The sequence below is a fragment of the Protobothrops mucrosquamatus genome, unplaced genomic scaffold, assembly GCF_001527695.2.
Source record: "Protobothrops mucrosquamatus isolate PMUCROS unplaced genomic scaffold, P.Mucros_1.0 scaffold3024, whole genome shotgun sequence".
Lineage (NCBI taxonomy): Eukaryota > Metazoa > Chordata > Lepidosauria > Squamata > Viperidae > Protobothrops > Protobothrops mucrosquamatus.
In genome coordinates this window covers 47,058-73,199 of record NW_015389039.1, presented here as the reverse complement: position 1 = coordinate 73,199, position 26,142 = coordinate 47,058, and the positions used below count along the sequence as shown (strand labels likewise).

The 26,142-nt window shown below is 39.9% G+C and overlaps 2 protein-coding genes across 2 annotated transcripts; both read right to left on the bottom strand.

Annotated features, from left to right (window-relative positions):
* Positions 1-637: 637 nt before the first annotated feature.
* On the bottom strand, positions 638-12,805 carry SLC35D2 (solute carrier family 35 member D2; the record flags this gene model as incomplete). The annotated part of the gene is made up of 9 exons (XM_015826248.1): positions 12,570-12,805; positions 10,194-10,227; positions 9,552-9,638; positions 7,689-7,756; positions 6,156-6,227; positions 4,755-4,823; positions 3,088-3,190; positions 1,856-1,948; positions 638-705 (listed from the first exon to the last, which is right to left on the bottom strand). Coding segments are annotated over exons 1-9 (737 nt in total), but the record flags the coding sequence as incomplete, so codon positions are not given.
* Positions 12,806-18,453: 5,648 nt separating this feature from the next.
* Positions 18,454-22,489, bottom strand: ZNF367 (zinc finger protein 367). Its single transcript, XM_015826250.1, has 5 exons — positions 22,109-22,489; positions 20,632-20,782; positions 19,387-19,506; positions 18,928-19,066; positions 18,454-18,713 (listed from the first exon to the last, which is right to left on the bottom strand). Exons 1-5 carry the CDS (start codon positions 22,487-22,489, stop codon positions 18,476-18,478), a joined length of 1,029 nt encoding a protein of 342 aa, XP_015681736.1. The 3' UTR covers positions 18,454-18,475.
* Between the last annotated feature and the right edge of the window lie 3,653 nt (positions 22,490-26,142).

Here is a 26,142-nt window from a genome sequence, read left to right as displayed (position 1 = left end):
GACATTCACTACCCTATTTTATGTTGCGTTTCAGTATTTAAAATAGCCTAAACATAATCTAAAACCTGCTGCATTTGAAGATCTGATACAAAATTAGGCAAACTAAAACTGAGCTTCTACTGACTCCATCATTTTTATACGGCACCAAGTATCCTCTGGAAACTATCACCTGATTTGCAGGATTTAAAATGTGCTACACCAGGGGTCTTCAAACTTGGCCTTTTTATGACTTGTGAACTTCAACCCCCAGAATTTCTCAGCCAACGTGCCTGGCTGAAAAATTCTGGGAGTTGAAGTCCACAAGTCATAAAAGGGCCAAGTTTGAAGACCCCTGTGCTACACTATCAAGGGATTCCTGTTCTAATTTCATTGATGTGGCCAATAAAAATGTCCCAAAGCAAACTACACTGAAAAAGAATCAGAGAGCATGTGGAAATTATTTTTGCTCTTTAATAAAAAGAGATAGTTCTTAAAATGTTGTGCAGCAGGATACAAAAGCTATACTATGAGAACAGAGCATGAATCATTGAGATATTTCTCTTTTTAGCTTATCTTACTCTGCTAATTATGCAGAAGGATTTCCAAGATGCAAACTCATGCCAGTCATTACTTGATTATTTGTCCAAGATCCTCTTACCCCAACACACAAGAAAGAAGAAACTGAAAGATAAATAAAATGTTTGTCCACTGCTGGAAATCCGTGGCCTATAAAAATAAAAAAGATAAGATTTTTGATATATTTAGAGAGAGAAAAATTACCAATTATTTGTTGAAAAATCCAATTCACAAAAATAATTGAATCTGAGGAAAAAAAATCTGCTTGATCTTCAGAAACCACACCAAGTGTTGTTCTGCTGACTTCCAACAGGCGGCACATCTTCATGTTACAGATTTCCTTTTACTTGTAAATCACTAATTATTGATTTTCTCTCTCTCTCTCTCTCTCTCTCTCTCTCTCTCTCTCTCTCTCTCTCTCTCTCTCTCTCTGAATTGCCAAGATGCATGCCTGCAGATTCCCACAGACTTCACAAGTAGCCATTAAGAGCACATGGGATTGGAGGGTTTAGGTCAGGGGTCTTCAAACTTGGCCCTTTTATGACTTGTGGACTTCAACTCCCAGAATTCCTCAGTCAGAAATGCTGGCTGAGGAATTCTGGGAGTTGAAGTCCACAAGTCATAAAAGGGCCAAGTTTGAAGACCCCTGGTTTAGGTAATGTCCAAAGATGTTAGTTTAGCTAAGAAAAAGAATCTTCCCTCCAAGAGCTCTTATGCAGTTCCTTCCTCCCACTCCCAAACAGTTGGTAGCCATTTAATAGTAGCCATGTAATTATTGAATGAGCCAGTTTCCTGTAGTGTTAAGGTATCAGGCTAGAAACCAGGAGATTGTGAGTTCTAGTTCCACCTTGCACCAGTCACTTTCTATCAGCCTCAGGGAGAAGCAATGGCATACCACTTCAGAAAAACCTTACCAAGGACAATGCAGGGATATGCGTCCAGGCAATCGCTGACTATCAGACACAAATGAATAGAAGAAAAAAAAATTGGAATGAAGGTTCCGAGAGAAATATAGTTCTTCTCAGTCAGCACCAAATATCAGCCAAGATAATTTGAAAGGATGGATGGATAAAGTTTATGGAAGATTAATATTTCCCCTTAATCTTCTGTTCTATTCCTAACTCGCCAAAATGAGATTTCATATCTTATACTAAACCACTACTTATAATGTTATAAAATCAATCGCCTCTTAGAGGACAAAATCCTACATTTTTACTTCATATGCAAAAGGATCCCAAACACCTATCATTCCACAAATATAAATTTAGGACCACTCGATTGGTTCCTAAGCTCTATTTACCTGCTGGAAATCTCCAGTGAAAAAACTGATGAGAACTGTAGGAATTATCATAAAGCAGGCATTATAAAAAATTACTCCATATCTTCCCAGCTCCTGTATAAACAAATACATATGTTAAAAAAATCTAATAGATAATTACTTAAGAGTTCCTGAAGGATTCAGCACTGAGATATCTACGGTAACGTATATAGAACCCAGTAAATTAAATGAATCGTGAAGATTCTGTTTGAAGGGCATGTAAGCCTGGATAATATTAACTGTTTATCAAATAAGATTCTATGTGGAAAAATGTTAGGCGGAATAATAAGATGATAATGACTGAACTAATTATCCTTAACTAAAACAGAACAAAGAGCCAATAGCATGGATCTTTCCATATAAATGTCTAGTCTGGTGGAAGCAATATGTATGATTAGAAGTATGAGGTACAACTATCAGAGTCTAGAATAGAAATTGGTTTAAACCAGGATTGAAAACCCTTTTTCAAACCAATTATGAAACTTGAATCCTTGATTGGCAATCGCATTCTGGAAGTTGGCTCAGGCAGGACAAAACTTAGTTTAATTTGCATTCAAATTCAGTTCAAATTACATTAATAATAATAATAATAATAATAATAATAATAATAATAATAATAATAATAATAATAATAATAATAATAATAAAAAAGTTGGAAGGGACCTTGGAGGTCATCGAGTCCAACCCCCTGCTCAGGCAGGAAACCCTACACCATTTCGGACAGATGGCTGTCCAGTCTCTTCTTAAAAACTTCCAGTGTTGGAGCATTAATTAAGTATAATTTCAAGAATCAAATACTTGCCCAGATTTACTGATTTTCCCTTTAAAATGTCAATTTGTCAGCTTTTTAAAGCCCTGAGATCATAGCTTACATATTCCTTGCTTACATGAATCAGCCACAGCAATCAGCTACAGAACATTTTTTTAAGTTGACAGAATAGCAGTATTTAAGATATAAAAGTGGTTGAAACTTTCACAAAGATATTACAGTAAAATATTTATGACCTTGTGAAAAGACAGTTATAAAAAGTGGTCTACAAATACTTTTTTTTTTAAAAAAAAAGAGGTATTCCACTATATCAGGCTTTTAAAGAGTATTAAGAAAACTATACAACATCTAAACTTTAAGGTGACTTCCAAATCTATTTTTCCACATGTTAAACCCACATGTTTAAAAAATGCAAAGAAGAACACATAATTCTCTGCATAGTTACCTGAGGGTCAATTTTTTGTTTAGTATAAACACCATTTGCTGCCGTGAAGATATCATTGAGCAAAACAGAAACATAGCCTTCCAAGCTGAAAGCTAAATCTGATCTGGAAAATAAAATATGGAAAGAGAGACTAATTTAAATAGCATAAATTTAAACAATAGCTTTCTTTGCAGTGGACATATTCTGTCTACTCTCCAAGTTGTATCCATATTAGAAACAAGAGATAAATTTGTAAGAACTCTGGGGTAAAAAAAACAGTCTAGTCTTGTTTGTTTAATAAAGTAAACATACTGAGAAAATTCAAAGTTTACATAAAAGTCATGTGGCCATTTTATAAAATATATTATGTATAAGTTGGTTTGCCATTTAAAGTATATTTAGTGTGTGAGAGTTTAATCAGAAAACAATTACACCAACAGTAAAATATTTGATGGAGATGTTGAAATTACAGTGGGATAAGACATAGGACAACCTAATAGAGAAGGAATTTCTATAGAATCTTACTATATGAGCACAAGCATACACATGAACATCAATAAATAATATTATATCCTTTATAATATATAACAATAGCAATAGCATTTAGGCTTATATACTGTCCCATAGTGCTTTATAGCATTCTCTGGATGGTTTACAATGTAAGCATTATTTCCATATTGACCCTAAAAATCTGGGCCCTCATTTTACCAATCTTAAAGGATGGAAAGCTAAATCAACCTTGAGCCCCATTGAACTCCAGGCTGTGGGCAGTTTGCCTGCAATACAGCACTTTAACCACTGTGCCACCAGGGCTATGTTTCATATTCAATTGCTTTGACAATATACTTGTTCCATTTGGCAGGAAATTACTAGGAGCTGCAGTTCTCCCAGGCCTCTGCTATTAGTACTCCCCAATCTACCAGGACATTTTTATCACGCAATATAAAGCATGATTTATTGTGAGACCTTCAGTATAATTAACTGTGGACTCAGGCCATTGTGATTACAATTAGTGACTCCATCCTTCTCCTTCTGTGATGCACTAGAATAATTTCCCCAGTTGACTTCCAAATTTTGAACTGCTGTACACAAGTCACATCAATTTATTTTGGATCATCTTTGTTTAAGAAATGTCAAAGGCATGTTAATTTTTGTGTTCTGCAGCACAGTCAACATCATCTGCAGATGATTTCCAGACCATTGTCATTGTTCATCTAGACCAGGGGTCCCCAACCCCTGATCCGTGGACCGGCACCAGTCTGCGGCATGCCAGAAATTGGTCCACACAAACAAGCAAAGCCCTATGCACAGGATGCAGGCAGTACATGAAACCACGGCCCCTCTGGTCTGTGGAAAATCTCTCTTCACGAAACCGGTCCCTGGTGCCCAAAACGTTGGGGACTTCTGATCTAGACCACCTTTACCCATTTCATAGTTCTCTGAAAGTGCTATGATTACATCTCCCAGAACTTCCAGCTAATTGACCAAGCTAGCTGGGAACTCTGGGAGTTGAAACACCAACTATTTTTAGGGCACTAGGTTGGGGAAGGCTGCTACAGAAAACTGCAGTGTACAAATATTTTACAGTATCTACTCATTCATCCAAACACTGACCTACAAAGGAATATTATTTTTCGCTGATGTTAAGAAACAAATACGGAGTTCTAAAGGAAACTTTAAAATCTTACCCTGCTGCTATTAAGGCACCCAAAATGATTGCAAACACACTGATTATAATGCTCAGGGGAAAGCGTTTCCTGTAAAAATAAATGATATCTCTCTAAATGCATATTCAAGAATTAAGACATTGAGATTCTAGAATGAGTGAGCCTTCTTTGTTTCACTTGATCCATAGGAGAACAAAATCGCCTTTTCATCCCAAAGAATTTGAAAGAGTCTCTACATGTAGAAGGTCCAAATACAATTCTTGGTATATACAGAAAGAGTTGGGAAAATTCTTTGTTCCAAAAAAAGAAAAAGAAAAAAGAATTCTCAATAAAGGACTAGACCAGGCATGTCAAACTGCCGGCCCGCGGTCTGGATGCGTCACACCAAAACCGTGCCCATCCCATTGCTGGCAATAGGAAAAAAGTCGCGATACATCGCACGACGTCATGTGACGTCGCGAGTTTGATATGCCTGGACTAGACAGTACAGAACTAGAGGGCCCAATCTGATATACAATAACTTCCTATAAATCCAACAGCTGCCTATAAATCCAGCCTCATTCACTAACTAATTGGTCAGTCAAAATTAGTATTCACTTTTATACCTTTCTAGAAATTAAGCAGTAATGTGGAACAACTTACTCCACAAATGCCGTCAAATTCTAAGAAGGGAAAAACACTGAGTTCAATAGAACTGATTCCCAGGGATTGAATCAAACAGTTACCCAGGGGCAGCAGGCACTAAATAGATAATACAGCATAGTAATCTCTGTATATTCTTGGGAGGATAAGCTGTTTTTAATATTTTTGAGAACAGAATAACTACATAGTTACAGGGAAAGTACTGGAGTTTCTAAAATGCAGCACGAAGAAAAAGACAGAAGAAGAAGACAACAAAGATTTTGTATTCAGAAGAAGGAAGAGGAGCAGGGGCAGGTTTACTAGATATTCCCTTCAGAAATATAAATAAGCACTGCAGTAGATGGTAGCAAAGACATAACAGGAAGCTCTTTGCTGCCCTCTAGGGGTCATCTGAATTTTGCAAGCCAGAACTGGTAGAGTGAGGATAGGAAAGAGACAAAGTAGCTAAAGAGAAGGAAACAATGAAGGTAGCCAAACAGAAATAAGGAAAAGGGTGACTTAGATGAAAAGCCAAAAGGAAGAGCCAAGAGAAAGATTGGGCTTGATCAAAATATCACACTACAGGGAGTTAGGAAGAAAGGCATGAAGGAGAAGAGCTGCCTTGAACCAAATGTTTGGCTCCAGATTTCTATTATTCATAGACAGGAAATTATGTGCCCAAATAATTTTAAGCAGTTCAAATTGTCTCTTCTAATTCTTATTACTCAACAAAATACACTGGATCATTATGTGACCCAATAAACCATTGTGGTATTTCAGAAATGAGAGGCAAATACTTACCCAAGAATAATAATTTCCAGCAGTAATGTAAGAGGAATGGTAAACTTCCTCAGGACTGTAAACATTGGCAAGCTGTATTTAGAGAGAGAGAGAGAGAGAGAGAGAGAGAGAGAGAGAGAGAGAGAGAGAGAGAGAGAGAGAGAGAGAGAGAGAGAGAGAGAGAGAGAGAGAGAGAGAGAGAGAGAGAGAGAGAGAGAGAGAGACTAGTTTGTGTCAGTGGCAAACTCCTTCATGACTCATTATGTATCTTCACTACTTTCATCCTCAGCTTCAACTGACATTAAGAATGCCCCTAAATAAATTCTCAGTTGCAAAGCCAAATGTCAGTCTGACTCCAAAGAATGCTTAGACAGTAGAATAGTTGGAAGTAAGAATAATTTAAAAAAAATTTGGCATCTGTCTCATACAATTTGTTTCCAGTAATTTCCTTTTAATTGAGTTAAAATTAGTTCTCAAGTAGTCAGTGATATGGTATTTTCCATGAATAGCTATCTAAATGCTGAGAACCAAGGCAACTATGGAAAAGATTTTGGTGAGCCAGGTCAGAAACTAATAAATAGTCTTCTCTAACCTGGACTGGAAGCTCCCAAGCTGGGAAGGACTCCTACACGATCATTAATGTTGAGCTGCATAACCCTTTCCATATTAATACAGAAGAATGTCCCAATATTGCTGTATTGTATTAATAGATAATTAGAAATTCACAGGGTGTCTAAGTCAAGTGCAAATTCTAAATACTTATTCCTAGTTATGAAAAACCCAAAATAATCACACATGAGTACACTAGTGTGCTGCTTTCAGAAGAGTGTGAAATGACCAGTGCATGCCCAAGACAAAGGCTAGCAACCTTTCCAGATATCTCCACACAGCTGCATGCAATGATGCAGACATCAAACAAATAACTGGCATAAGTGTGTGAGATCAGCAAATATGAGGGTAGCGTTATGTGTTAGAATCCTAAATGCCATGTTACTGAGCTATACCAAAGAGCACTGCTTTAGATATGCTTCCTAGATGTACTGATGGAGATTTGTGATTCACCTACATATCTGTTAAGCAATTGGATGAGACTGGAGTACCATCTCAAATAAAACGGTTACATGACATGCAATTATCTATTCAGGCAGCAGATTCCCCAAACAACGCATTCTAACTACCCCACCCAATTTTTCACACAATGAATGGCCCACTGTCTAATCTACATCCATTTTCAACATCCATTTTCAGCAGTCAAAGCTGAAGAACATATCAATCACCAAAAGGGGAGAAAGAAAATGTCAAAACACAAGGATAGAAAATAGAATGGCTAGTTGTAAAGTTTCTTTACAGGTATTTTGTTCCTAAGCCCAACACTTACTTTATAAACTGATTTTATACACTGGAATATCCAAAGCAATGCTTTGGCAAGATGAGGATGCTTTTGTGCAAAAATATAGTCCATTTTTAACAGTCTTGGAAAAACGACTGAAATTTACAAAGGTTTAAATACAAAGAAATTATCAGTTTGACTTTACTACCTGGACATTACTATACCTTAGCTTGCCTATGCTTGATAATCCACTTATATGATTTCCAATATAAATCAGAGGAAGTGGAAACAACTGTAATAAAACAAATGCACCATTCAGATTATGCCATTTCACTCCACTTTGGAAGAAATCTGTTCAAATCAATTCATAAACCATATAATTCATAACACCCATAGAAACAGACAAATTAGCAGGCCATATAAAGGAACATCACTTGTTAGTATCTGATTCTTTGCATGACCTTACTCCTGCTTATATCAATACAATTATATTTAACTTACAAAACAAAAATATTGGACCCATCATAATGACAATGAATGAACATACATAATATTTTTCTCTAAGCATTTACTACCATATGTGCCGATGAAGATTATCAGTTAGAAGTACATCTCTTTGTATTCACTTGGGATTAATAAATATAAAACCTGTTTAGATTTCTGGTGACTATATGGCTATAGCCATGATGGTTACTTGGCAACAGTATGGAAATTGTTTTCTACTTCCTTCATCCAGTTTATTTTTCCCAATTCCCAGTTTTGTCAATAGCCTGGTGATCTCCTGGTGATCCTCATTCCAGCACTAACAAGTCCTGTATTGTTACTTGAGATAAACCAAGTTTAGCTAAGTGCTGCCACCTACTGAGAACAATGGAGTTTTCTAATAATTGCATGGTCATAAACATCTTGGTTGTGTAGGATTGATTTAGAATCAAAACCCCAAGAGCTGGAATATTAGATTAGCAGAGGGGTTTTTTTCAACCAATTTATCTGGAGACCCTACTTTAACCCAAGCCCCACAATCTGCGATATTTTATGGGTTTGATCTTTATTCAGAAACAATGATCATTGTGCAATTCACATAAATGCATACAGTAAGTGTTAACAACTGATTTGTATGTTACTGGGTTTATTTTAAAAAGGACATGATGGAAAACAATAATAATCATGCATGGAAAGAATCTAGCAATTCTACCATGCAAATTCCCTGTAAGGGTAAAATGAGTGGCAATGACTCCTTAATGAAGAGAATTTGCAAGTGCCTAAAAGCAAATATTGGATCAACCAAGGAGTAGGAAGATTGAGCGATTCACACTTGCCCTTTTAAGCTTTCAAGGACAAAACTTTACATACAACAAATGCTGTCTCCTTTGAAGCTTCAGTCGGTTAAATAATTACATGAACTTTCAACAAAGGAAGAGATCTTGCAGTAGGAATGCATGTCTTGTGGTCTCTCCCACCTGGCAGGCAAGTTTGGGATGGCAGCCTAGGCTGAGAAAGTGTGGGCAGTCTTTTCCCTTGGCAAAAGCTGGCTCCCTTGCTGTCCAGCTGGCATCCCTTTTGTAGGGAAAAGCCTTGTTCTGAGCCAAGAAAGGGAGCTGTTTCAAGGCCAGGCCCCTTTGAAGGGTCAGGGAAATTTGGCAGACATGAACAAAGAAGGCCCACAGCTGTTTCTTCCACCCTTTGCTTTGTCTCAGCTTATATGTTCATTTCTCCATCTTCCTTTTCCTCTCACTCCAAAAGGGCCCCCATTCCATTCTCAGACTTTAAATTCTTACATTCTGCCTGCAAATACTTAATCCTTGGTGATGAGGGTTACTTCCAAACATGCTGGAGTTTTCCCTTCACCATAAAATGTGTGCAATGTTTATGATGCATGTTTAAAAGAGGTGGTGGGGCTTTAACCCATTGATTGGGCCTGTCCCTTAATTTTTTTTCCCTCCCATTGGGACATTTTAAGGGGCACAAAGGGTGCCACAAACTTCTGTTAATTGGATCTGGATCACTTGTATGCGCCAACAGAATTTAGGAACATTTTTTTTCCATGGTAATATTAAAACCCATGCAAGGAGTTAAGTCATTCTTACCTTTTTAGGGATGCTTTTGTCAAGATCAGGAAAATGAATGATTTTATTTAATTTTGACACATATAAGATGAGAATAGTGGTTACCATCTAAAAGGGAGAGAAAATCACATACAGCAGCAAAATATAATTTCCATATGCAGCTGGGGTGGACTATAGATACTGCTGTTTTGAGGAAGACCTGTTTGATTTGTTTTTAATAACCTCACAGATTTGTAAACTATACCAATGGACACAGAACTCCAGTTTGATCTGCATGGATGTTTTCATACATTTTTGTGCTCTCCTTCAACTGTGAAGATTTCCAAAAAATTAGAGCATGCTTAAAAATGTTAATCCTAAAGTAGCATTGTTTACAAAAATAAAGAAAAATCCCCTCTCTCAAGAAAAATCTTGACCCTGCTCACTTTGTATCATGATGCCTATCTGTGTCTCTGAGATTCCAAAACACTAATATAGTTTCATCACCAGAACATGGCATCCCTGTTATAATCTTACTTTATAAAAACTCTTGAGATGGGCTTTAGTGAAGAGAATTCTCTCAAGAGGAAGAAAATCATCTGCATTTCATATTTCAACCACTGGAAAACCTATATTTGTAAATTGGAATATTTACCATTTAATCTCTTTTATCTATGAACATACCTGTCCTACTCCAAGAAACATTGGAGATGGGAATCTAGAAAGAAAATAAAAGTGACACTTATTTATGCATGCACATATTTTGTGTGTATTTGTGTGTGATTCTATTGTATATTTCAGTTTAGAAAGAAAGGTCATATATATGCAAACATACACGAATCAGAAGCTATCAAAATTTAAATAGTTAAAACTCTGCAACTTGTTTAAACAAAGAAATATTGGCTATCCAATGCAATACAGTCATGTATGGATTATTTGTATGCAACTGCAATCTACAATGTGTATTTTGGAAGAAAATTAAGCCTATATTTCCAATTACACAAAATAATAGAGCAGGGGTATCCAACCTTGGCAACTTTAAGACTTGTGGACTGGAGAATTCTGAGAGCTGAAGTCCACAGGTCTTAAAGTTGCCAGAATTGGACACATCTGTAATAGAGTAACAGAATAATAAAGAGTGTATTTAAAAAAAGCTATGGATATCAAGGGTATAAAAGACCATATAATAAAAACAGCCAGGACAATGTCAGAAATAAGAAGCCTGCAGTGAAGCATCAGGCTATAAAGTGGCAAGTGTTCCCTAACAATCATGACAGAAACCCAATAACATGAATGTTTTCTGCTTATCAATTCTAGGAATCTTCTTCTGCAAAGAAGCTACTCTTCTCTATTCTATGCATGTGCCATTTGATACACTTATTTCCTTATGCCAATCTGTTTCATTAAAAGCCTGCAGGCTCCATCTGCTGGGGCTAGAGTTAATATCACATTGCTTATCCAACGGTACTGGCTTCACGAGCCCTCCCACAGCACAATATATAATCTTGTATAGGATCCTGACTTGTCTGGAAATATGGCCTGGCTTGTAAGGGACTTGATCTTTGTCCATATGGAGTCCTGCTATCCACTCATCTCTGCTGCCAAACCTGAGGTCCTTATTCACCTGGGCTAGTTATTATCAGTTTTTTGCTGAATCCTTGCTGCAGGTGCAAGGTTTAGACTCTTAATGTGGATGGTAAATTTTGGGGAGGGGGTCAACGTATTTGAAATGTATTCATACAAAATAGCCATGTTCACATATCATACCGGTAAGCCATAAATCATGAATTACAACTGTCAACAATTACAGCAAATTCATGAGTTGTGGTAAGCTACCAAAATAGAAGATCTGGACACAAGATCTGGATACCAGATTAACTGCTAGATGGCCACAAAAAGTTAGAAGTATTTCTGAAGCCGGCAGCCCATGCACATAGTTTGGTGTGATGCACCCATATCAGCCTGCAAAATTATGGCTGCAAAGATTTCTCTCTGCTAGCCAAAATGCTTCTTTTGCTTGGAGAAAAGCTGCTTTGTTTGTACATCGAGATATTTTTATTCGTCCACTGTCATTCAGCTGCTATAGCCTCGGTGTACAAATTCTCATCTTTATAATTATAATTAATTTTCAAATATACAACACAAATTACTTTCCTCCTCCTGGCTTATCACAGGACTCTGGGCCTGCATCTGAGATCTCAGCTATCCCACCGGAATTAAAGCAATGGGAATTTCCTGGGAAAGATCTTGCCTCTGGGTTACAATAATAATATTGTAGACTGGTAATAAAATGGATTAATGTTTAATTTATTGATCTAATAAAATAATTGTAAAAATAAATAAAAAACATTTGTTTGAATCACAAAAGCCATTACTGTTGGTAAGGGATACACAGGTTACAAATTCCAGGCAGCCACTAGATGGCAAGAAAGAATCCATTTATTGTAAACCTATCTACAGTATTCACTGCCATCAGCTAAATATTGTAGCTCAGATCTGGGCAGTCAAGCCTTGGGCTAAACAACCGTAATTGAAGAACGCATTCCCAGTGTCCAATTCTCTTCTCTATCTGCTTCAACTGTATTATAAGTTGAGCAAGAAACTTTGGAATCGGGACTTCGGAACCAGAATCTGTGAGACTACAGCTGGTATTTCCCGGGCTGCCAATCAAAACCACCTTTTAAAAAATGGACCGGTAAGTTTAGGAAGAACTGGAGACAATCCTATCGAGCTAAAGAAAGTACATTTCTCTTTGGGGCTGGGCATAAAAGCCCTCCAGAGAACGAGGAAGCAGAAGGATTAGCCCAAGACGCTTCAATAAGAGAAGAAGCGGGAACCCGGCTGAAGGCGGGAAAAGAAGACGGCGCGCCATTCCGATCGCGATCGCGTTGCCAGAGGTCACAGTGCGGGAAGGCCCTCCCCCCCCACTCCGCAGAGAAGGGGACGAAGAGAGAAGAAGGCGTAGCTTTGACCAGTTGACAGTGGGCTGATTTGAAGGCCGGCCGACCGACCGACCGCTGCCCAGCAGGTTCGCGCAGCACCTTCTTCCTCTGATCTCACCTGTAAACTGTCAGCACTGTCTTGTTTACCAGAACGATCAAGAAAGAGCAGGTCCCATAGAAAAGGGCGGAGAGCAGCTTGGGCAGCGGAGAAGGGCCAGGGAGAGATGCAACCGGCTCCTGGTCCGGCGTCTTGCCTTTCATTGTTTCGCACCTGTGCAACAGGTATCATCCACCTGCCGGTCACACGAAATGACATCCCCGCCAGCCAGGCAAAGGGCGAGTTTAGCCCTTCCTCGCTAAAGGAAACGAGGCTGAACAGGAAGAAGCTTGCACCCGGCTTGGCTGTCTCCACCCACGAGGCTGTAACATCTCCCCCTTTCTTCCGTTAAAATGCTTCGGAGCCGGGCGGCCGGGGGGGAATGGGGGAAGCTTCGTCTATTGGCCGACTTGTGGAGCTCAGAGGATCACTTTGGTGCGCTTTGTGCTGCTCTGGCTTTCCTGCTGTATTTCGAGCATGACAAGATGGAGCGTTAAGTCGTCACAATAGCCTGCCCGGGACAAAGCCTTCTCCAGCCCGGCGCCCTCCAGCTATGCTGCTGCTGCTGAGAAAGCTGGAAGTTGTGGTCTCATCACACGTGGAAGACAGAAAGTTGAGAAAGGTTGAGCTTAAGTCAAAATCACTACCTTTTCTCTTTCAGAAGCAGTGTTTCTCTTCCTTCGATCAGAGACACTTGTTATATCTGACAGGATTCTTCCTTGTGTGCTCTGTCTCCCATCCTAAAAACATGGTGACAGTTCAGGTCACCCTTCTTTTGTTAAGTGTGATGGTGATCTACCAACTGGGGGGAAAGCAAATTGCTAAGTTGGTTGTTAGCGGCCATCTCTTAGATCAGAGGTCCCCAACCTTTTGGGCACCAGGGACCGATTCCATGGAGAGAGATTTTTCCACGGACCAGAGAGGCTGTGGTTTCATGTACTGCCTGCATCCCACGGATGGGGTTTTGCTTGTTTGCGTGGACCGGTTTGTGGCATGGCGCGGCCTGGTGCCGGTCCAGGGGACCCCTCTCTTAGGTCATAGAAAAACATTTTTTTTCTACTATGTATCACATTCCAGTAAATTGTTTGAAAAAAAAGGCATATAAAAGCATTTTTGCCAGATGTTAGTTTCTAGCCAGGTGACTAGAAGTGCAGCTACCCAGAAGTAGCTTTTAAAAATGTTCATTTCCTATCTTTTAATATATAAAGCAAAAAGGTTTTCTTTCCCACTGCAAGTATGAAATTAGCACAACAAAACAGGGAAGGTCATCTTATTACCAGCTACTGCTGCTAGGAAAGGTCATGACTGCACCTCCATCATCTCAGCATCTGTTACAAATGTCAGAAATATGTTTCTCAGATCAGATACCCCATTGGTTCCAGTTTAAATGTTTCTCCTCCGCCTCAGCTGAATCACTGCAACAGTAATTACTGTTTGTTTTCCTCTGAAATTTGTCAACCCCTTAAGGTAGACCAAGTAAAAAAGGAGATACTATTGAAATTCCAGGAATGCTACCTCATTATTCATCATTGTTGTAGGGTGCAATAAGAAAGCTTGGCCAAGTTTTTCTTTGTCCCATCTTACACAAAAACAAAATCAAAGCAGGAGTTTCTTTCTCATACTTCTTCTGTGCAACCGCTTCTCCAAGTTACCCTTAATATCTCTCTTTTCTTTTCCCTTTAATGGGTTTCTCAAAATACAGCTTTCCCAATTATAGCTTTACATTCCTTCACGGGAATGTAATAGATGGCTATAAGTAATTGAAAACTCTGTACTTGTCTTAATTAGAAAATTGGACCAATTCAGACTCTAAATGTAAAAGGATCATCCACATAATATAAAAATCCTAGTTCAAATATAGACCAATTCTGAATTGACTGAAGTTGGAAAAAAGTTCCATTAAAAAAAACAATGTCTACATTGTTACTATTGTAAAAAACACAATTGCAGTTAGACATTAGGAAAGCAATAAAACACAAAGCATCAGAATCCCAGTTTATATTGTTGGTATCAACATTTGGCATACTGAATTACAAAAAATATTTGGAATATAGTGAGATATGTCCAAAGATTTCCATAATGAAAATTTATACTGAAGGATTTATTTTCTTCAATCAAAATAGCAATCAAATATTAAAGTATCAAAATAGTTGTTAAAAGAAATCTACAGGGACTTGTCCAGGAATTCAGGAAGAGTGAATGATATATCCAAAGCAGGGTGGATTTGATTTAAATCACGATTTAAATTGTGATTTAAATCACTAGTAAAAAGGCTGGATTTAAATCAACTCTATTTAAATCATGATTTTTAAAGAGCAACTGTCATCTCTGTCCCACAGCAGCTCCTCCTCTGATCCGCTGTTGACTCACCAACAGTCCCATTCACTTTAATGGGACGGCTGGTGATGAGGCAGTGACACAAGGTGAGAGACATGGCAGGCAGCAGGTGAGTGAATGCCCGCTAATAGGCGCTGCCATGATGGATCTGAAATGACAGGTGCTCTTTAAATGTAAGGACTCATTCTTGCTGATAGAATCTTTAATATTATTTGCAAACAAAATGAAGGTTTCCTATTTAGAATAATAAGCTGTCAGGTTAGTAAAACAGCAATATCAGAACCGATTTTAGGTTAATAGGTTAATCACACATACCATGTTTCCTGAAAATAAGATCTACCGCGAAAATAAGACCTACCCTGATTTTTTGGGGTGGGCCTAATATAAGCCCTACCCCAAAAATAAGCCTAGTTGGGACCCTGCCCACTGTCCCACCTCACTGCCACAATGGGGCAGGAGAGTGCGTATCATACCGCTGCTGCCACAAGGCAAGGCAGGTGGGGGAGAGGGTGGAGCTACCTCATACCTACTTACTTCAAGTCCCCCCCGCCCAGTCAGGCCATTCCTTGCTTGGCAACCTTCCCTTTCACTCCCCGCCCGAGCCGGACTACCATGCTACGGAGGATGGGTAGGATAGACCCGTTCCCCCTCCACCATGTTGGGACAGGCCCTAACTCATCCCCCTCCAGTGGCACATAGCAGCAGCAAAGCTTTTCGCCGTCACTCCCCCCTGGCTCTGAAACAGTGGAGGGGGACCAGGCCTAACCCACCCATCCTCCGTAGCGTGACAGTTTGGCTCGGGAGTGGAAAGGGAAGATTGCTGAGCAAGGAATGGCCTGGCTGGTGGGGCCCTGAAGTAAGCGAGTGTGGGGTGCATGGAGCAGCTCCACCCCCTCCCCCACCTGGCTTGCCTTGTTGTGATGGCAGTGGCACGATGTGCCATGCGCCTCCTGCTGCGAGTGGCCACAGAAGTGGGCTGGCAGCCATGCGGGCGCCTGCTGGACAGGGCTGTTGGTGCCACCACAAAAAATATAAGACATCCCAAAAAAATAAGACCTAATGCCTCTTTTGGAGGCAAAAATAATATAAGACCGGGTCTTACTTTCGGGGAAACACAATAGTTGGAGAACTACTCAAATTCTTTTATTTAATTAAAACACTTAGAACCTGGTACAGATGCATTTTTCTTCAAACAATCATACAGTTTGTAGTGTACATAGATTTGCAAAACAATGGGATAAAAGAATATTCCTGAACTTTGTTTTATGATTTATCTCATGGTTACTGTGAAATTGTGTGAATGCATCAATGCAGTGCATGTTATCTCAGCTTGCAAAGCTTGGATTCATTGAATGAGTTTACCAAAAATGTAAATATTGCAGAATATACAGCTACATAACTAAGCTCCATTTCATGCTGAATAAACTAAATTATTAATGTATCTTAAATAGAAAACTATATTTAGATTTTTACTCCAAAAGCATTTTATTAAAATAAATTTGATTTAAAAAATCTGATTTAAATTTTTAAAAAATCCAATTTTTTTAAAAAAATCATCGATTATTATCCACCCTGATCCAAAGATTTCTACACTGCAATGAGAATTTATGTCATTACCATGAATACAGATGTAAAATTCAGGCAACATTTTATTCAAAGCTTATTAGAATTACAGCATTTTAACTCATGCCAGAAGTACAGCTTAATCATACATAGTAGAGAATTCTTGAACTTCCATTTTTTAAAATCCAACTTTTTACAAATGGTTATCTGGAGGGGTTTTTTTTTGCCCAAAGATGTATTTTATACATAATTGGTAAAGCAGCTCGATTTGCCTATAGCTAGGCAGAATGTGTTTTAAGTAAGTACATATTTTCAATATGCATTCAGTGTAAATAAAATATTGAATTGGGGGAAAACTGTTTGTGCATCATCAAACTAGGCCTTACTTTCATAGCTGGGCAATATAATAATAAATTTACTTCTACAATGGCTTCAACTGGATTCCATGAAGTGCAAATGTCTTTCTCTACTGCTAAATCAGATTCAGAGAAAGCATCAAAGTTTACACTGATTTTCTAAATGCTTTACTATAACTTTAAATGTAGCCCAGAGGTCAAAGTTGAAGTGCTTTGTTTTAAGGGTGACAGTTTCAGAAAAACCTAACAACCCTCAAATAAAACAATATCAAATGTATAAACTGCACTAACTTTCTGGTTTTATAGCCATTTGCCAATATTAATATGTAATTCTAGGATATCAAAGTCTAGTTGGAACTAGGAATGAACCATATATTAGCTTGGATCATTGAAAAAAAATATTTTGATAAATATCACTGATTTTATGTTCTTATGCCAGAAGCCTTGACTCTTCCTAAAATCAGATTATGTTAACCTATAATGCACTTGTACTCATTGTTTACACAGACAGTTAGCAAGGCACACATCTGGCATATGATAAATTACTTAAAACTATTTCTAATGTATACCACTAGAACTTTTGTTTTCCTTTAAGTGATCAAAAGCACTAAGTGCTGTACTACATCTTCACTTAGGGAAAGAATATAGCCTAAACATCTCACACTTGTAACTACTGCTGAAAGCTACAATTAGTGAAAACAAACTTGGCATTTAAGTTTCAGGTAAAGTAATAAGGTGGCATCACGCAAAAAAACAAAAAACAAAACCCTATCTGCAGGAAAATGTTTTGAAGCAACATTTTAGTGTTTGCTAGTGAAATCCTAAAATATATTTAAAAACCAACGCTACCCTGTAAATATCTCCATGAACAAAACACAAATGCCATTGTTGCAGGGTTTAAGAGCTCTGACCCAAACCCATACTTGATGTTATTACAATGCCTAGATTTTGCAAGAGTAATCACTCAATTATAGAAGAGTCCAACAATGTGCAAATATTCCCATAATATATATACTGGGAACACTAAGTGCTGCTCAACCAAAAGACCTTTAAGGTATCTATCCATAAAAGCTAAGTCAGCCTCCATGTCAGCAGTCACAGAGAAGATTCTAAATGAAATTCAACTATTCTGCTGTAAAATTAAGACATTCTAGCATATATCAGTAATATTAGATAAAATATCTTCAAAACAGCATGGGTACATCACTGATTACATCCAATTTTTTAAAAAATCTATTAATTTTCTTTGAATGTATGTACCATTATTCCCATACAGGTTTAGAAAGTGCTTCCTGTGAGAACTGAAACAAAGAATGACTGGCATCCCAACTTTAAACACCGTTTTTATGGAAGCAAATTTCACTGGTTGTAGTGACTTACTTCCATGCAACTGTGATTAAAAGCACCCTAACCTTGCAAATCTAGCTTTCTGTAAGATGATCATGTTACATACTGCATCATATAATCTCCTATTTACAAAATACTTTAAAAGCTTTACCATATAAAAAGTGCAATTCTTTTACCCCATTTTCTAGGGTAACAACATTCTTCATAAATTCTACATAATAGCAGCCTATGGAAGCCGATAAGGTGCTTAGCTTATGCCAGAAGCTAACTGGTTTAAATAACAAAATTCAGTACATTTTGTTAATCCACACTCCAAGTTTTCTATTACTGTCGCAGTGGGGCTCCAGCCAAATTGGCAAGCTCAATGAGTGCCAGTGCCCCATGTAAGCGTTCACGCTGTTCTTGAAGGCGGCTACAAAGGGATGAATGAGCAGTATTTTTTTCCTCTTCTTCCTCATCCTCAGACTGAAGATATTCCATGGGATCTTGCTGCTCCTGGTCAGGCTTATGAATAGATTTATTTTTCAATATAGGAGTGCGTTGTTCTCTCATTTCCCAATACCTGTTAATAAAGATAAAACTGAGCATTAGAAAACCATTACTGAAATATTATAGTCAACTAGTTCCCAAATTAAGACAAAAATTACCTTGAGGTAATAATAGGAAGCTTTTATTAGCATCCTGGCCATGGTTGCACAGAATACAGAACTGTTGATTAACAAGTGACTGTCCAATCTCTCTCAATTCTTAATGTTGTATTTTATATAAATACGTACTTTGTCAGCCATTCAGCAACAGCTTTGTTGTCTGCAGTTTGCTTTTTGTTCAGTCTGTCTGTAGGTTCTTCTCGTCTTAATTTTGCATATGGATGCTTGGGGCAATGGCGGTTTGCATGTGTGAATCTGCTTATACATCCTTGATTGAAGAAAATATCAGTCAGAAATATAGTTAGTCTAGCCTCCCCCAAAACAAAAACACAAGGAATGCCTCTGTCCTCGGTTAATTTGATTTCTGAAGGAACACAGAAAAGTGAGATTATCCTTGAATCTGCCCCTTGCCAACGTATGCAGTATTTTTTTTAACCTATATTGCTTAGAGGCTATATAGCTATTCATGGCTAAACATAGGATACTTAGTTCTAGTAAAATAAGATGAAAATTGGGAAATTTTGTTGGCTTATTTTCAAGACTGTTATTCATTGAAATTTGAACAAAAGCAATTTTCTCATAACTCACCATTTTCTGCACAGACAAAAGGCTTCTCTCCTGTATGGAGACGCTGATGTGTTTTAAGTTGCCCACTCTGAACAAAAGCTTTCCCACACTCTGGGTAATCACACAAATAAGGTCTTTCACCTAAGGGGAAAAAATTAAAAAATAATCTCTTGAGCTTCTTCCAGGAATTTCTTGCATAAAATATACTAAGTTCTTATTTTGCTAAAATTTGCCTGAGGTATGTTACAGATAGACCTCAACTTACAAACATGTAATGGCAGTTCAAAGTTATGACTGCTGGAAAAACCCACCTATGACCTGTCCTCGAAATTACAATTGGTGTACTGCCTTTCCTGTCACATGATCGCAATTCGGGTACTTGGCAACCAGCTCATATTTATGATAGTGGTCTACAATCTCCCTCACTTCTCACAGCAGTCATTTGGGGAAGCCAGATTTGCCTAATGAGTGTGCAGTTCACTTAATGGGACTCTCTTAACATGATAAAAAGGGTTGTAAAAATGAGTCTGCTGATGTGATGACTCTCTCACTGACCACATCTTTTACTGACCAAAATTCTGATCCCAATTGTGGTTATAAGTTGAGGATTATCTGTATTATTTTAAACTCTTTTCATTAGTTTGAAAGGATGCTAAAAATTGAGACAGCTCAACTAAAGTTTTTTTTTTTTTTTTTTGCAAGTATTCTGTTAGTTCATTTTCTAATCTGGACCATTTAAAGACTTTTTCTGTAAAACAAACTTCCTATCACAGCCTCTTGAAAAATTGTTGCATTTGTATATACAAAGATTTCTTAGTAAGAGATAAAATTCCAAATTAAATTTTAAGGAGTGAACAATAAATTTCATGAAAATTAAGCACATACATTTAGTTGAAAAATTAAATATATATTAAGCACAGCATTATTCATTATATTACTATAGGGTTTACAAGTAGCTGAACATTTTAAGGAATACGAAGAAATTCATGGGATTATTGCTTCTCCCAATCAATGGAAAAACACAATCCACATGACACCCTAATCCCAATTCACATTATTTCAATACATAATATGGGCAATACAGATCTTAGTCTTCTGAAGCAAATAATTTCTCATCTATGATTGTTCACTGACAAGTCCCATCTTATTCAAAATCTGAGGGTTACAGCATGTCCAGAATTAAGTTGTTGCAAAATTGCCATTGCATGACAAATCATTCTAAAGTAGTCAGTCTAATGAGATATATTGTTTATCCAGTCCACTTACCAGTATGTGTTCTTTTGTGTGCCTGCAAAGACTTCTCTCTTGGGAAAACTCTGTTGCAGACATTACAACGTATCCTGCTAGATGAATGCTCTCCCTCACTTATTAGATCTCGGACTGTCTCTGCTCTTGGTCGACCTCTTCTAATCCCATCCTAGTAAATTAACAAGTCTATTAACAATCTACAACAATGATTTTTTGTTTCTCAAAGTACTATGCAGAAAGTGGACGGGTGTGTGTGTGCGATTGAGAAGAAAAGATATGTCTTAAGCCATAAAGAGCTAGCGCAGTGGTTCTCAACCTTTTTAATGCCACGACCCCCAACCGGTCGTAAGTCGAGGACTAAACCGGTCGTAAGTCGAGGACTAAACCGGTCGTAAGTCGAGGACTACCCAACCGGTCGTAAGTCAAGGACTTTCCCTGCCCGGGAGTGCCGCGCATGCGTGGTTCCGCCCCCTGCGCCGGCCGAGGCGTAGCTGGCAAGCGACAGAGATGGAGCAGGCCGACCACCAGCTGGCCCAGCCCAAGGGAGGTAAGACACCCGCCGGAAAAGGGGAAAAAAATGGCGGACAGCCTTGCTTGGCAACCCCCGTGAAATGGTCGATCGACCCCAAATGGGGTCGCGACCCATAGGTTGAGAACCGCTGAGCTAGCGAGAACATTATATGGGCTGCGCTCCTAATTCAGAGGGCTCTTATTCGTCGAAGGCACTGTACATATAAACCTACTTTAGTCCTTGTGATGCTAAAGAATCTGCAGCCCCCTTGACACAATACTGTTTTACGTAAGATGCTTTTAAGATAAAATAAAATGTAATAAAATAAAGGAACTCTGGTGGAGATGACACCGCTTTTTGTTGTCCACCCCCCCCTCCCGGGTTTCTTCAGAGGGAACGTTCAGGGGGCGGCAACTACCGCACCTTTTAGTTATCCTATAGGACAGTGTTTCTCAACCTTGACAATGTTAAGGCATGTGGACTTCAACTCCCAGAATTCCACAGCCAGCATTGCTGGCTGTGGAATTCTGGGAGTTGAAGTCCACATGCCTTAAAATTGCCAAGGTTGAGAAACACTGCTATAGGAGAAAGCGCACCCACCCAGAAATAAACGAGCTCGTGAAAACTGAGGGAAAATTATCGCAAAATAAAGACCAAGGGGGAGGAGGGGGGGGGGCAAGGGCGCTCGCAGCACACGCGCGCGCGCGTCACCTGCCTCGCCAGAGCGCCTTGCGCGCGCCGGCGCTCGCGCCCGACATTTAAAGAAAAAGGATGTTTTTGGCGCGCGGAGGTGTCGTCATTGAGAGGGTGAATCACCCGCGGAAATGACTTAACTGCAACCCCGCGAGACGCTCGCTCGCTCGCGAGGGGCGGGGGCCCTCGGACTCCAAATAAGGTTCCTTTTAAACCGAAGCCCTTTTCCCTCAACCGTCGCTGCCCAATGCTTGTCCTCCCCGCATCCCGCCGCCTCTCGGGCTCGCTCACCCTCAAGTGCCCGTTGCTCCCAGTGCCGCTGTCAGGGCTCCCCGCTTCTTCGTCGTCTCCGGTGGAGCGCTCGACCGCGCTTCGGAGCCCGTCGCCGTTGCCTCCTCCCTCGCGGAGCGGCTGAGATGCGGCGGGCGGAGGACTGAGGGTGACGTTGTGCGCATTTTCCCCCCAGCGCCATGGGTAGACCATGAAGTCGCTGAAGCCCGGGCTGGTAGGGATGGGTGGCGGCGGCGGCGGCGGCACGGGCACGCGGGCGGGATCCTCTCTGCTGCCGAGTGACGGCTTGACTGGGGTGGTTTTGATGACCGAGACCAAGACGCGCTTCGGGGAGCTTCCCGAACACAAGATGACAGGTGGAGGGCCCGGCAGCTCCGACATGCCGCGTCGGTCCGAGATTCTTGCTTCTCGATCCGCGCTTGCCGTTACCTCCTGCACCCGCGCGGGTGGTTTCCTTGGCTTTTCCTTTGGTGGCCGAAAAGGACCGCCTCAGGTGTGCATGATAGGAAGACTCCTTCGTGCAGAGGCCAACCCCGTGCAGTGTCTGCCCGGCTTTCTGAAGCAACCGCGGCTCCTCACCATCAGCAGCAGTAGCCCCGACCACCGCTCCCGAGCCCTAGACTTTCCCGCGTTACATTTCGCGCCTGGGCGGAACCAATCGTCGAATCGGCTGTGCACGTCATCGGAGTGACAGGCTCTTCCAGCCAATAATTAAGAAAGGCAGCGCCTGCCACCTTCAGTCCGAAGGCGGGCCGCTTAGAAAAAACACGCGTTGGGTGTGGCTTCGGGGTATGCGGGTTCATCCATTGGCTGACATTTTATGACAATAGCCAACAGAATTCGAAAGTTGTCTGGGAGGGAGGGTCGCCGGTATTCATCAAAGCCGGCCTCCATCTTCCCTCACGCGAGCGGTCTGGTTATGAGCGGGAGGACTTGGCTGGAGGGAGCATCTCTTTTGGTGGTGGTGAAATATATTGCAAACCTATTTTTGCAGCATTACGTTTGGATGCAGCCTTTGGTAAAAAATCAGCTCAAGCTCAACTTTCAAGGCGCGCTTTGCCCCGGGTACCATGTGATCTCTTTATCATGTGATGCATTTAAAGAGCAGAGTGCGGGAACAGTTAACACGAATTGCAACTTCAGAAGCTGTTCGGTTTACGAGAAAAGCCGAGTATCTGAAAAACGCTGGAGCGGAAGTCTTCCGCGTAAACAGTACAGATGTGCTCTGATCTTAAACTCGGCCCAGGAGCCCTTAAGGTTATCCAGTCTTTGAAGTGAGAGGCTTGACATCCTTTTGGCTCAGCTATCCACACTTACCCTTTTTTTCATCCAGGCATTTTTAAATGTTTTTGTCCAGAATGTGTCAGTATCCGAAATAAGATCTAACCGTGCTGACACATGCCCTGGTTATGTAAAAAATGGATTATTGGAATGTCTTCTACTTGGTGCCACTTTTGAGGAATGTTTGGAAACTGCAATTCAGTCAAAACAGCTGAAAGGCTGGTTGGGTGATTGCAGAATCATATTAAAATTTGCCTTGCCAACAGTATGATGATTACTTATCTGCTTTGGAATAACCTCAGTTTTTATAATAATTTGAAGCCATAATGAATTATCCTGAATATTTTATTGATATCCTTTCTCACATTAATCCTGCTGCTCTCTACTATTGGGTGAAAAGGCTTTGTTTTTTCTAACAAGATAGAAAGATTAACACTGTCTTGCTAGACCCATCTTATTCTACTATTTTATTTTTCATACTGGCCAATCATGTCTTACGGTTGCTTGAAAGCAGGAGATGGAGACTTACCACTTGTTCTTCAATTGATTTTGGAAGCATGCTGCTGAGGTGTCTGCAGAGAAATAAAAATAGTAGTCACAACCATATGGTTGTAATCTTGCCCCTTATGTATGTGTACTCCAAACTGGGGGTAACAATGAGTCTTCAATATTAATAACATACACCGTAAGGACTGCAACACCACAAAAAGGCAGAAGACTAGCAGGCCGCAACTATGAACGCCAACCAGCAGACGACATGAAAACTTATGAACAGACATAATCATAGTTTCAAATGGGAAACAGTAAGCATCCTAAACCAAGTCCAAAAATGCTAGAGAATTCCTGTAAGCCTGGCACTCAGACAATTCAGCCATCAACAGCACAGATAAATAACATCTACATATTGTTCAAAAAACAATCCAAAAGCCAAAAAAAGGAACAAAAAGACCAAAGCATCTCATCAGCAATCAACAACCCTATGAGCAGAGATTAACACCAAGATTAACAGACCAACAATCAAGAAGCAAACAATACCCCAGCCAAGGAACTACCAATTCAGACAAACAAGATAACAATAAACAAAAGCCCAATCAAGGAACCATCAACACCATTCCCATTAAAACTGTCAGGCAAGCCATTAGTACAGTGTTTCCCTGAAAGTAAGCCCTATCCCAAAAATAAGCCCTAGTTTTGGGAAGAGGCATACGCCTAAAAATCAAGTTAGGGTGGGGGTGGGGGGGTAGGAGGTGGAGCTACCCCATGAGCCCCACACCCACTTACCAGGCCTCCCATGAATTGACACCTGCCTCTCCTCGCCAGCCTATTTCTTCTGCGGTAACCCCCAGGCTGCATTTAGCAGTCAGAGGCCTTTCCGGAAAGGCCTGTGCAGCCAAGAACTGAGCTATGGATTCAATCTGTAGCTTGGTTCTTGGCTTCAGAGGCCTTCCAGAATGGCATCTGACTGCAAAATGCAGGCCGGAGCTCCATTCTCTGCTTCAGAATGAAGCTGTTCCTTCGGCTGCAGAAGAAGTGGGCTGGCTGGATAGGGCTGCCAGTGCCGCCACTGTGAAGTGAGTGCAAAAGACACCCCTTGGAAATAAGACCAGATGCCTCTTTTGGAGGCAAAAAAAAAAAAAAGACCGGATCTTATTTTTTTGGGAAACACCATATATAAAATGAGAGCAAACCTCACTCCCTACTAGCACTGATGATGATGTTATCTAGTTTGGTAATGAAATGTCTGCAGGAAAACAGTTCAGAGCATCAAGGACCCCACATTTATAGATCTACAGGTCATCACAATAATGAAAAAATCATGTGCATGCAGTGACATCACAATGCAAACCTCATTGTTTTTGTATTTGATTTCAGATGCAAGTAGGTATATCAGGGGTGTCAAACTGCCGGCCTGCAGGCTGGACGCATCATAGCGAAACCGCACCCACCCCATTGCCGGCAATGGCAAAAGTCACAATACGTTGCGACACATCACGTGACGTTGCGAGTTTGACGTCCCTGAGGTAGATCATGTATTTTGTCTTGTCATGCCATGACACACATTTCCTCACTCTGCCCCTCCAACCTGCCCATGCCTCTGTTGAAATTTTTCAGCTTGTACCTTTTGTTCAGGAAGGCGCATATATGTATGTGTGTGTGTTTCTATATGTATGCGTGTGTGTGTATTCTGTTTCCTTTAAAATACTCATTTTTTATATTATGATTTTGGTTGCAGATAACTGCTGTGACATGTTAATCTCAGAAGAACAAGATATAAATAATTATATAATCTCAGTTTAATATACTATAATTTGACATACTTCAGGTGTAATGGACACATTCCAAATAATAGAGAAATTCTATCAACTAGCATTTTTAATGCTTCTGGGAAGATCAAGGGAATGGGCGTGTCAGTGGGAAGATTAGAATTAGTAAAGCAAGTGAAAAGATTGTGTTGATAGGTGCAGTCATATATGCTGCCATGATATTGGTGCAATAGGAGTGGGAAGGTGCTTTCCTTAACTCTCATTCACAATCTAGTGAAGTGACTTAGGCATGATTTTGTAGATTTGACAAGTCTTTTCTGCTCCCTAAGAACAAGTAAGTTGATTCTTCCTGGCTGTTGCCATAGCAATTGAGGGAGGTGCTGGACAAGATGACAACTACAAAACCAAGTCTTGATTTGGGAGAGCCAGGAAGTCTAATGCATACTTTATGGATTTAAGAAGCATGCACAACAGTATCTTTAAATTTAA